At 40.6% G+C, this 13,129-nt stretch overlaps 1 protein-coding gene across 1 annotated transcript in view; it reads right to left on the bottom strand.

The window, feature by feature from the left end:
- Positions 1 to 719: 719 nt before the first annotated feature.
- FAM120A (family with sequence similarity 120A) overlaps positions 720 to 13,129 on the bottom strand; it is a 116,926-nt gene continuing 104,516 nt past the window's right edge. Inside the window, exons 14-18 of the mRNA XM_006045415.3 lie at positions 12,372 to 12,555; positions 11,650 to 11,787; positions 9,382 to 9,523; positions 8,983 to 9,079; positions 720 to 2,632 (exon numbers count right to left, since the gene is read on the bottom strand). Of these exons, the coding sequence (XP_006045477.1) occupies positions 2,321 to 2,632; positions 8,983 to 9,079; positions 9,382 to 9,523; positions 11,650 to 11,787; positions 12,372 to 12,555 (873 nt within the window). The 3' untranslated portion in view covers positions 720 to 2,320. The remainder of the gene's footprint in view (positions 2,633 to 8,982; positions 9,080 to 9,381; positions 9,524 to 11,649; positions 11,788 to 12,371; positions 12,556 to 13,129) is intronic.

Genomic DNA, 13,129 nt, shown 5'->3' with positions numbered 1-13,129 from the left:
TTAAGTCTCCTGCATTGGCAGGCGGGTTCTTTACCACCAGGGCCACCTGGGAAACCCATGGAAAGGAGATGGGGCTGGTCAACTTTACAGTGAGGAGACCTGACAACACTGACTCAGTCAGTTGATTAAGGTCACCATTAATGGTGATAAGGAATGCTAATTTTACATAGCCTAACCCCAGTCCATTCATGAAAAAAAAAAAAAAAAAAAACCAGACAAATAACAGTAAAGGTACATTTGACAAAATATCTTGCTACTCCTCAAGGCTGTCACAAGGTCACCAAAAACAAAGTCTGAAACCCTGTCACAATGAAGAGCCTAAGGAGACATGGCAGCTAAATGTAATGTGGTAGAACAAAAAAGTGCATTAAGTAAAAACTAAACAAATACAGTATGGATTTGGCTTTTTTAAAAGTGGTCTAATCAAGATCAAATGTATTTCTTCCTTGGGCTTTTATAAAAAAACACTTAAATTTCTATTTCTAAGCCTGCTCTATCAAAGACTGTCTTTTTTGTAATTATGAAATTCAGGCATCAGCATCAACATAACTTGCACTTTGACAACACATGTTCCTTTACAGCAAGACATGGAATTGCTTGCAATGGGCAAAATACTTCTAAATTTTGGTTATTTGACTAAGCTCTTTAATAGCTGTTTCACTTGGCATTAAACCTCAGTAAAATGGATGTTCTTACAAAGAATTTAAAGCCACACCATCTTTATACTAAAAGAATAAAGATTTTTATTAAGCATTGTAAGTTGCATTCAATAGCCTTCAGATACACCACACCACAACCCATCTACAATCAGTCAAACCCAACAGCAGTTCATTCTTGCACAATCCATGAGTTAGGGCAAAACTCCCTTCAACTTACAGTAAGATCCTACTCAGGTCTTGCGGGCAGGGATTGGGGAATTACATCTCATTTCTGATCACTAATGTGTGATGAAGAGCATCAGGAGAATTATATGAAAACGAATAAGAAGTGATTCTGATTTCAAAGTACATTGTTTGGAAACATTAACAAAAACATCAAAATGATATAAGTATACCTGCTTCTACTAAATTCTTGATGGGAAAGTTCTCAAGAACAAGCAATTTGTTTCCTGCTACAGAAGGGGGGGTTGTTTTTTTTTTTTGTTTTTTCTTTTAAAGATCAAAGGGATTTTTTTTGTTTTTCACAGAATTTCATATTTTGCTAATATGAAGGCATAAAACAGCAACAAAGAACAATAATGCATACAGCAGTGAATACACCAGGGTAATGTTGATATTTGAAACAGCTAGATAATTTGGGGGGTTTTAGAATAAATGCAACAGAGGTCAATAATCACAAAATTTTAAGGTTAGAGCAAGATCAGTCAATGACTAAACAGAGTTAACATCTTTTATAGGACTATTACTGATTATTAGCATTTTTGTTTTGCAAATGGGCACATACTGGTAAGAATGGAAGAAAGGACGATAACATGCATAATATTAACTACACACTTTAAAAATTATGAACCATGCAGAAGTTTAGCTCAAGTAAGTAGCACTAATGGTCTACATCCGATTCAAAACCACATAGTTCATTGATCACAGATGCATGGTATTAAGTCACGAAAAGTTTCAGAACACATTGTGTTGATTTTGAAAGGTCATTTGCATCTTCTATGATTTCAACTTTATCTCCATTTAACTTGCTTGTAAAGTATGTATGATGTACTGTATATTTAAAATCAGCAGAACGGCAATATTACTCTATAATTTTTTGTTTTGATAGTTGCACTTTTTTTCTTAACACAAAAGAACCACATCAACAGTGATGAATTTTAAGTAAGAAAGAAAAACTGTGGTTGTGCCTTATTTCTTTCATAATCATAAAATCAAAGCCTTAGACAAAGCTTTCTTGTGAACAGTAATGCAAAATCAAAGATAATGGCATACATATGGTGCCAAATGCTAAAAATGATATTTTAAGCTATATATACTTAAAGACTGCCAAAATTTGTTTTCTTTATAGTTCAAGAAACAACTATAGGCTTTTGTCATTAACCAGTTTAAACTTTGTGTGTACTTCATTTTAAGTGTGGGAGTCAAATGCTCTTCATTTTCTTTCTCTCTTTTTGTTTTATTGTAGCATTTTGACTACAACTGGTTAAAACTAAAAATGTGTTGTTTAAATCTCTGATATCAAAGAGGGATCCGAATTTCCAAAGTCCTCATTTTTCTCTTACGGAAAGGAAAAAATGTACATAACTGTAGGCTCTCTTTCTCTCCAGATATTCCTAAATCCTTACCCTTCCAGCATCCTTCACCCTCTATAAAAAATAAGTTTACTCTTCTTTCTTTAAGACAGCTGCCTCCAGAGCATCAGCTCTACGGCAACCACTGTCTGTACTTAGTGCATTTAAGTGAGGATTTGTATTGCACGTCTTAGAGTCATTGTTCAAGGCACTTTCCGAGTGGCTGGGGGCCCTGGTGTCGCCCGCGCTCCCGTTCATCTGGGGAGCCGGCTTCTCCTCAGCCACCGCTCCGTTTTCAGCCAGGGACCCGTCTGAAGACATAGCGGAGGATTTAGATTCCCCGGATCTCGACTTCAGTTCTTTGGCCACTTCTTCTGCTGAAGCAGCATAGGGAGGCTTGCCCTATTAAAAATGAAAGACAGCAAGCAATAAGGCAGTGTTTGATAAACAACGGGAGAGAGGAGACACCAACTGAGGCCTGGTGACTCACTGCAGATTCAAGAATAGAATGCAGTGAATGTGTGGCTGTGTCCCTCATTGTATGTACTCTCTACCCTATGCATATTATACACTATAATATACTCTATGCACTCTATTATATACTCCATATATTCTCTATACAGTTGACCCTTGATCAACATGGATTTGAACTGCCCAAGTCCACCATTATATGGATTTTTTTTCAATCAATACGTACTATAGCCCTAAATGAATCTGCAAATGTGGAACTGTGGACATGGAAGAAAGGCTGCCTATAAAGTTCTATGTGGATTTTTGACTGCATGTTGTCCAAGGGTCAACTTCATAGTCCATATACACTCTGTAATACATATACATTCTATATTACATACTCTGTATCTGCTCTTCATTCTATTATATACTCTCTCCACTCTGCAGTCTATATACAGAGTAGAACTGGCGGTACCTATCACCCTTGCTTCTAGAGACACCCTCTTGTACACCAGGGTTATCATGTTTCCCAGCTGGGGCCATTTTTACACAGTGTCTTCTCATTTTAGTTTTGAATCCTGCAGTTCAGAAATATCATGTAAACTTTTCTAGAAGTCAATACTTCTGTTATTCTCTAGGAACCTTGAGGAAAGTAATTAATATAAAAATACAGGAGGGCCAAAAGGGAAGAAAAATAATACTGACGATTTCAAGTACATGCTTTCAAATCTCAAAGCCCTCACTCTCTTAAGGAAAAAGTCCACTTCCCAGACTAAACACATATGTGGTGCAGTATTGCCAGTGGTGATGAAGCAGTTCCCTCACAGATGCCTGCTACAGGAAATGCTTTGAGGGGCCTGCCCTATAGTTCTGAAGGATGCAGAAGACTAAGAAGGAAAGACAGCTATAGGCTGTCTTTCCTATAGCCTGTAGCTGTTTGGAAACAGACACTCCCTCTCTCTACAGCAAATTCTTCCCATAAGCCCAGAACACTGCAAAGAGTCGCCCACCACTATAAGCACCATGAGCAGGGGGCAGCACTGACTCCTGCCCCACTGACACAGCCTCTCAGAACTGCCCCATCAGGATGGCAAGAACAGAGGCAGGAAGGCCAGCGACTCAGGAAACAAGGTGCCAGTTATCAGCTGTCCTTCTCAAGGGGCAAGAGTACTACTTTCACTTAAAAATGAGCAACAGGAAGTACCACGGTGAAGTCACACATTATACCAATAAAAGATGGAACAGCATCCCCAAGGACAATGAAATACGTCAGAATGGCACGCCAGTAAATGATTAAGACTTCTTCCTCTGATTTTAAAACAGGCTATGACAGGACAGGATGAACAGGAACACATATTAACCCAGGAAAAGCCATCAAGTGAGGTGAAAACCTTAGGGAAGAATTAAAAATAAAAGAAAAAATAATTCCAGAAAGGAACACTAAACTAAAAGAAACACCACTAAGTAAACATCATATAATACCTGAAGGTTAAAGAAGAAAATTTTTAAAATCAGAGACAAAGAAAGGGAAATGCAGATCAAACACACAATGAGATCCCATTTTACACCCACGAGGACGGCTAAACTCAGTAACAGAGAGTAGCAAGTGTTGCCATGGACGTATATAGTATTGGAATCTTCATACATTGGTAACAGGAATGGAAAATGCAGTCACTTTGAAAATTTTGTGGCTCCTCAAATGCTTAAACACAGAGTTACCATATGACCAAGAAATTCACTTTTACATATATACTCAAGAGAACTGAAAATGTGTCCATACAAAAACTTGCACATAAAGACTACAATTAACAGTGCTCTATTATATATTTAAAAGTTGCTGAGAATATCTTAAAGGATACATTCCCATCACAAGAAAATGAAATCTGTAATTACGTGCAGTGATGGATGTTAACTAGACTTACTCGGGTGATCATTTTGTAAATACAAGTATCAAATCATTATGTTGTAGAAATGAAACTGATATAATATTGTGTCAATTATATCTCCTTAAAACTTGGGGGGGGACACAAAATATATGTGTTCTTTAAATATGTGTTCATACGACTGAAGCGACTTAGCAGCAGCAGCAGCAGCATTATTCATAATAGCAAAAAAGTGGAAACAATCTAAACGTCCATCAACTGATGAACAAGTAAACAAAATGCAGTATTATCTAGACAGTGGCGCATCACTCGCAACAATAAAGAATGAAGTCCTGGTCTGGGGCACAGCAGGTGCATTTGTACAGAGGGCAAGTCCAGACAGAAAGCAGATCATCAGAGTCTATGAGGGTGGGGTGTGACTGCTCATGAGTAAAGTTTCTTTTGGGGTTTCTTTTGGGGTGATAAATGTTCTGGAATTAGTGGTGATTGCTGTATGACCTTGAGAATACACTGAATTGTACACTTTAAACAGATGAACTGCATTAGTATATGAGTCACATCTTGAGACAAAAAGGAATCCAGAGTATGCCAAACACTGAAGACAGAGCACCAGAGATGAAAAGAAACCAAAGCAAAAGAATTGAAATGAAAAACAAGTAACTCAAGAAAATTTTCTGGAAAAAAAAAAAAGTTGAAATTGTACCGGAGTATTGCATACTGAGTGCAATGACCCAAGAATGACCAGTACTAAACTTCAGCGAAAAAAAATGAAAACTGGGGTTGTGGCGGGGGTGGGGTGGGGGAGAAAACAATTTAGGCATTTAGGTCAAAACAGCAAATGACTTCAAAGGGAAAGACAATTCAATTATTATTAGTCTTTATTAGTCATAAAGCAAAGCTTTATGACAGAAGAAAATCGTAACATGTGTAAAGTATCTTGAGAAGATGTGAGCCAATATTTCTAATTACTGGGAAAATAAACTACTTTCAAATTACTGTTATCCTAAGTCCTCCCTAGGAACTCACTAAAGAAAAGAGCCTCAGAGGGACAAAATGGACCATCAGCCTCAAGGCTTATGGGGCATAGGACATAGTTATCTACAGACCCTGGACAAATGTAGCTGAAAGGATAATGTACCCTGGACAATGTAGACAGTAGTAGCATAGCTACTTTTTAAAATGTGAGAATGGTGGGGGGAAAAGGAGGAAGCATATACCAACACTTTAATTGTTTCCTGTGATTGTGCTAGTGATGGAAGTATTAGCTATTCCTCAAGGTAAGAGAAACCCAAGTCAGATGGTAGGCACTGAGAGAGGAGATCAAAGGGCAGACAGACTGAAACCACAATCACAGACAACTAGCCAATCTGATCACATGGACCACAGCCTTGTCTAACTCAGTGAAACTAAGCCATGCCGTATGGGGCCACCCAAGACGGATGGGTCATGGTGGAGAGGTCTGACAGAATGTGGTCCACTGGAGAAGGGAATGGCAAATCACTTCAGTATTCTTGCCTTGAGAACCCCATGAACAGTATGAAAGGCAAAAAGATAGAATACTGAAAGATGAACTCCCCAGGTCAGTAGGTGCCCAATATGCTACTGGAGATCAGTGGAGAAATAACTCCAGAAAGAATCAAGGGATGGAGCCAAAGAATTGAGGGCGGGAGGAGAAGGGGATGACGGAGGATGAGTTGGTTGGATGGCATCACCGACTCGATGGACATGGGTTTGGGTGGACTCCAGGAGTTGGTGATGGACAGGGAGGCCTGGCATGCTGCAGTTCATGATGTCGCCAAGAGTCGGACACGACTGAGCAACTGAACTGAGCTGAACAGACTGTGTGTGCAATGTGGGATGAAATAAATGAGGAGCTACGGGATGTTCTAATTTAATCATTCTCTGGGTTCTTAGGAACCAAGATTCTCAGGAGGGAAGAAAGGACACACTGACATAAATAGTAAACGGTAAGTCAAATTCCTGAAATTCTGAATTTGCATTAGAAGAGTCAATTTAATTGGGGTGGGCAGGAACAGCAGATTACATGTATATATGTTTGCATGTGCATTATACATGAGTGTGCATGGGTACACCTCTTCCCTCTAGATCTGTTCATAGGAAAAGCCCAGAAATGGTGACTTGGTCTAGAAGAAAGAACATACAGATTTAACAGAGATGAGACTAAATACAAGCCTTATAGTCTTCAGTTTAAACTGAAAACATCAGTGTTAATTCAAGAGAATCCTACCTTTAAAAAATATAATAAAAAGCATATCGTTTGTGTGTGTGTTTATATATATAAAGAAATAGGACTGTGTGTGTCTATGTACCCAGAACACTAGGAACTGTGACTGACACTATGGCCACTTATGTCCATCAGGGAGTGCTCTTACTGTGGTCTTGAAATGCTGTTTCTCACTAAAGAAACCAAGAAACAAAGAGAAATGACTGTCACTGGTTTGCTGGGCTGGGTGATACACCAGACAGGAAGTTACTGAAGACTAGAGGTCACAGCAAAGGGTCCCAGTGGCCAAAGACAGGTGAGTTGAGTTACAGAACCATGTGTTCATCTATAGCTTTCCTGAAGGGCTGTAACACTGAGGCACCAAATGGAAAGCGAAGGGAAGCATCTCTTTATAAAAATATCCCAATAAAGAAAAACAAATGATGGAATGAGAGTATCTTCATTTTTCAATCTGCAGTATATGAATGGATCAACAGGTTCTGACACATAAAAAAAGATAAGCAGACAGGAAAGCACATGACTCCACTGCAGTCTTGCCACAGGGACAAACCAAAGTACAATGAAGCATCCAGACCCAGCTACTAGTGGGCAAGAAAGGTCAGAGGCACACGAGGAACAGCACTGTGAGTGTGCACGCAGCAAAGGCCAGGATTCTGAAGGTGAAATAGCCGGAGTTGTCCTTCAGTTGATAAATGAAGGAAAAAGGGAGGGAGGGAAACCTGGTGATTCAGAGAGACTTAGAAGACATAGCAAACTAAAGAAAATGAATACAATTCATCAAGCGTCTAGGAAGGCACATATGAGCGATAAAAAACCAGAAAGTGACAAGGGAGAAATAACTGAGTGTAAAACTCCAGGGTTGTGGTTATGTTGTGCAGAGGGAGGCAGGAGGTTAGTGTTGTGACTGGGCCTGTGAGGCTCTTGGAAAGAGCTGGGAAAATGCTACTCATCACATGGGTGATGGCTACTTGCCTTATCTCTCATTTAACTACGTTTTGATATATGCGTGTGTGGTTTTTTGGTATCTAGGTTTTATAATGAAAATAAAAGTGCTTAAGCATTATAGGGATACATATTTCCCACTACTAGCTCAGGAAAGGCCCTTGTACCCACCAAGGATGACTGTAATGAAAAACCAGAGGCATTTTATAGGACAAGCTCCAGGCTAGAGAAGTAAGGAAGAAGTTCTCCTCCTCCTCATCAACCCACTGAGAGACTGAGAGTACCTCTGGCTCAAAAGAGCATTTTGATGAAGGCTGAGGACGGTCAGGGTGGGACTACAGGGCAGCCGGAATGAGCTGAGGACCTCCCCCTTGCTGGATGCTGCACGGCAAATAGGGGCTGCCTGGACCTGTTTTCAGGCAAGAGACTGTTTCTGCACTTGATTTATTTGATGTATTTCATCAAAACAGAAGCTATCAAGATGCTAAGATCACCTGGCAAAGGCAGAAGTTTTATTTTCTCTTGGCCAACTATTTCCAAATAAGGATTATTAATTAATAAATGAGTCACACAAGTGTACTCCTCTTAATGTTTACAAGGATGCTATAAGAAAAAAATTGTGTACTTTAATTAAAGCCATAATTCAATAAATGAGACAATGTAATACAGTGTTAAGGTTGACTGGTCTTTTTAAAACATCATTCTCAAGGGGAAATTCATCAGAATCCAGGTCCTAAAATGGAATATCCAAAGCAGAAGAAAGTTCTAGCTCTTTTATGAAGACAGACAGTCTGTGACTTTATTTTCTCATGAGCTGATCCTTTCATGGAAGAACTAGTCAAGATGGTGCAGGAGGGGGAAAAAAAAAAAAAAAAGGCACTGTTCTAGCACTTACAAAGTCACAACTTCTTTTTAAATCCTAAATGTGATTCACCTAAATGATGGTTTATAATATAGATAGCATTAACAGCTTCTGGATTATTATCTCAGCTAAATTCCCAGGTACAGCACACGAACACGAGCTCACACTCTTTACCCCACACGATGCTAAAACGGTCTGGGTTTGCAGGAAGGTGGGTTTGAGGGAAGGTACATTTGAAAACCACCAGGTGCCACTATTGGGTCAGAAGCCTTCCAGCGCCCCCCTCTCTGGTCAGGGGCCCTGAAACACTGGCCGGGGCAGAGCAGGCGCCCAGAAGTGAGCTGGCACTGGCACTACGTGGTGCTATTACCTGAATCGCACCCTGGTTTTTATAGCCTCTGCCATAGTACCTTCCACCTCTTCCAAATGTTCGGATCACTGGAGTGGAAATAACGCCTCTTGGACGCCTAAACACATAAAAGAGGACAAAAGCAAACAGGCTTGTATCTCTTAAAGATAACATTTAAAATAATATCAAATGGATTTAAAGGTGTCTAGTCTATGCTATAGGAAGCACAGACTTTAATTTCTGGATAATTATTTAACAATGGTTTAAATAATTACATAATGTTGTATATAATGGAATCCTACATAACCAATAAAAATATATTTAATGATATAAAGATGTTACCAGCAAGCTTATAATTAAAGTAACAGGTAAGAGGTTGGTTTTATTTACACAAATACATTTTCATTGTTCAGAACTCACCCTCTTGCTGGTCCTCCAACAGAAACTACCTGCAGGGGGAAAGGCCCACGGCCTCCTCGGCCCCGTCTGCTCCCAGCCCAGTGGCCAACCACGGTGCCAGCTATTTCTAGCTTCCCTCCCTGAGAAGGTATAGGTTGGATTCCTGCACAAAAGTAGATGAAAAAAATCTTGACAATCACAGAAATAGCAAAGAGAAACAAGCAAGCAATTTCTTTTCAAATGTGGTTTCTACTTCATATGAAACCCTTTCTCTTCCTTTGTAAAGACTTCTTGTTTATTATGTGAACTATCTTTGCACACAGTTTGATTTTAATGATTTTAAGTTGTCATTAAAAATATATCTGAAAGTAAGACAACTGTGTTGGCTATTGGAAGAAATCACAACTGAAATTAAGTTATGGCTGAAAAATGAGTACAGCTATTAGGCAGAAACAGATCCAATAAAGTACTGGGTATACATGGCACACCTTCCACATTATCAAGATAGAAATCTGCAAATTCAAATGTTTTTCTCTTTGGGTAATTACTTAGACTTTACTACCTTAACAAAACACTACAGAAATTAATCAGTAAAGCTAGCCTGTTAAGTCTTATTGTGTTATTAAATGATAATTTCCCTAGGCAGGGTTACAAATATTCCTTGTATTCACTAACTTCTATTAATTACTGGTAGCCTGACTATTCCAAAATTTTCTAACTTACCTAAGAAAATGCTTAGACAATTAATTGATACCAAAATTTCTGATAAAAACAAAACAAAACAGAAACTCAAGCATCTTCTTTTTTGGGAGATGGAAAGGATTATAATAAATTCTCCATCATCCGGGTGTTAGCCATGTTCATTAACAGCTAGGTAGCGCTGTCCAACAAAACCTACAAATAAGTCTTACTAGTAGCCACATTAAAAAAGTAAGAACACATGAAGTAAATATTAATAACATATATTTTATTTAACCCAATATACCCAAAATAACATGTAATCAATATAAAAAACTACTAATGAGACATTATGCCTTCTTTCTATGTTAAGTCTGTAAAATTAGATGTGCGCTTAGGACACAGCTCAGTTTGGATGAGCCGCAGTTCAAGTGCTTGAAAGCCATATGTGGCCAGTGGCTACCATACTGGACAGTGGAGATCTGAATTCCAGACACAATTTGGTTAAAGTTAGGAAGCACATTCCTACTGTCATTTCAGACTAAACCACTGATAGAGCAATGTTCACAGTCAGGACTCCTCCCCACCTCCCCCAACAGTATTTTATCACAACTGCAGGCCAGCATGAGTTTCCAGGCAAGGGTTGCAAAAAGCTGAAGCTGATTGTAAAGCAGAGAACACACATTACTGTGCATTGTGTGATGCGCAGTAACAGGAGGAAAGCACCCTGGAAAGCCAGGAGAACTAAGGGGAGGCAGGAGCAGGCATGCAAGTCCAGCAGAAGAAAAGTGGCTTCCATAGCTACAGAGAGAGGGCAGCATTCACCCAGAAGAGTATTACTATTACAAAAGATGTCTCTAGTAGCTTCTGTAAGAACCCAAGTAACTCAACTGGAAAAATATTTCTGATCAAGAAAGGCTTGCCTATCCTAAAAGTTCTTCAAAACTGTATTTGAGTAATCCTGTAACACAGACTTGACAATCAGGTTTAGATTTGCAGTCCCAAAATGTGGCATTTATGACAAAGTTATAAGTCATGGGCTTCCAAGTACAGCAAAATCACGAGATAATATTTCAAAACTCAATGTTCAGACTTTTTCTCACCCTCACAAGCCTAATATGAATGAGAAGAGAAGCAATGGAAATTTAAACCAGACTATTTTATTAGACTTTTCTTTACTAATATTTCTCTGAAAAAAACTATGAAAAACTCTTTTATGCCAAGAACTGTACAATGCCCTTAGATTCTTCTATACAAGCATGATCCTCTTTACCTAGAGAGGGCTGTTAGAGAACACAAAGGCAAAAAAACGTCCCTGGGAATGAATGGGCAACCTGTCTATCACAGGAGGCAATGATTAGGAGGCAGGTGCACAGAAGGGCTGTGTGTGGACACACTGGTCCCGCTGGAAGACAGACGTGGGTCAGAGCAAAGCTGCCGCAGAGATCCGGGGGCAGGCAGAGGCTGGCAGATGAGCAGCAGCAAATACCAGAGTGGGGGCCTATCAGAAAGGACTTGGTGCTGGAGTCAGGACAGACAAAGGAAGAAGAGCCAGAAGGAGCGGGAAGCTGCTGGTGGAAAAAAGCTCTGGGGGAATCGGGGCATAATTACCGCCCTGTGACTTGCTAGTCCTGCTGCTGCCACTGCCTGAGAAGGCTCCACAGTGTCCTGCTGCTGTCGCCACGCGGAAGGCACGGTAAGCGCCTGTCGCTACAGTTTCCCCATAGGGGCTTCCAAAGCCACAGACTCCTGTGGGACCCGGGTGGAGAGAGACGGGAGAAGCCATGAGGAACTGGGTTCAGGGAAGGCCACCAGTGGGCTTTCAGGCAGAGAGACCCCCGTGTCCTTCAGTTGTTCTTACACCATCAGCTGTCAGGGAAGAGCCTCCTGACCCTTCTGCTCACCAGCAACACAGAAAAGTCACCTTGCCTGCTCTTGGAGGAGCCTCTGGAGACCAAACACTATTGCTATGGGCTCTGCCACAGGCTTGGGAGGCAGCCTTAGTGGAGGACAGCTCCGCTGACCCCACAACATGAGAAAATCTTAAACCACAAATGTCAGCAGAGTTTTTGGCTACACTGACCAATTTAAAAATCATATCTCTGCAATAGCTTCTGCTCCCACTCCCTTTCCCATACGTAATCTCTTCCAGGATCAAGTTTATTCCTTTCTAATGTGAAGAGCTGTTGCTGCAAACTTCATAACTAAGGCTGAGAATTATTTACAAGGTCTCAGCACAGCAGGAGACAGCTCACTGAGAAGGCCTGCATGTTACGTGTGTGTGTGTCTCCCCACACTAGCAAGTCCGTACCTACAGTGGTGGACACACTCACCTGCAAAGCCCCGCCCTCGGCCCTGGGCCGGGGGGACGGGCCCGAAGTGCCGCGGGTACACAGAGGTGGGGTAGAAAGGCAGCGCCGCTGGCGGTGGGAAGGGGAGTGGGTGGCTCTGCCGGGAGAAGTTCAGCCCTTCCAGGATGCTTTGTCGCATCTTTTCTACCTTGGCAGCTTGCTCGGCCTGGAAGTCAAGGACTGGCATGTGAAAACTTCATTCACAAATTCAATTCAATTGAATTGGAATGAAAAGGAAAGAAATAAGACATGCTGACCACTATGCTACGCCTACATGCGTGTTAACCACTTAGTCATGTCCTACTCTTTGTGATCTCATGCACTGTAGCCTGCCAGGCTCCTCTGTCTGTGCTTATTTACCCATAAAGAACACAGCCACAATCTGCTCAGTGAATGCAATGTTACTGTTGTTGTTGTAGTATAGTCGGTAAGTCCTGTCTGACTCTGTGACCCCATGGACTATGGCCCACCAGGCTCCTCTGTGCATGGGATTTTCCAGGCAAGAGTAACTGGAGTGGCTTGCCATTTCCTTCTCCAGAGGATCTTCCTGACCCAGAGATCAAACCTGTATCTCCTACATCTCCTGCATTGTCAGGCAGATTCTTTACCACTGAGCTACCAGGGAAGGCTACAGAATGCAAACATGACCACAAAAGCCAAAAAAAAAAAAAAAAAAGCCAAAAAATAAAAAAAAAGATACTTTATCTCATAATCTTATAAAACAAGAATTTAAATTTCTA

The sequence above is a fragment of the Bubalus bubalis genome, chromosome 3 (assembly GCF_019923935.1).
Source record: "Bubalus bubalis isolate 160015118507 breed Murrah chromosome 3, NDDB_SH_1, whole genome shotgun sequence".
NCBI lineage: Eukaryota > Metazoa > Chordata > Mammalia > Artiodactyla > Bovidae > Bubalus > Bubalus bubalis.
This window is presented reverse-complemented; position numbering and strand designations above follow the sequence as displayed.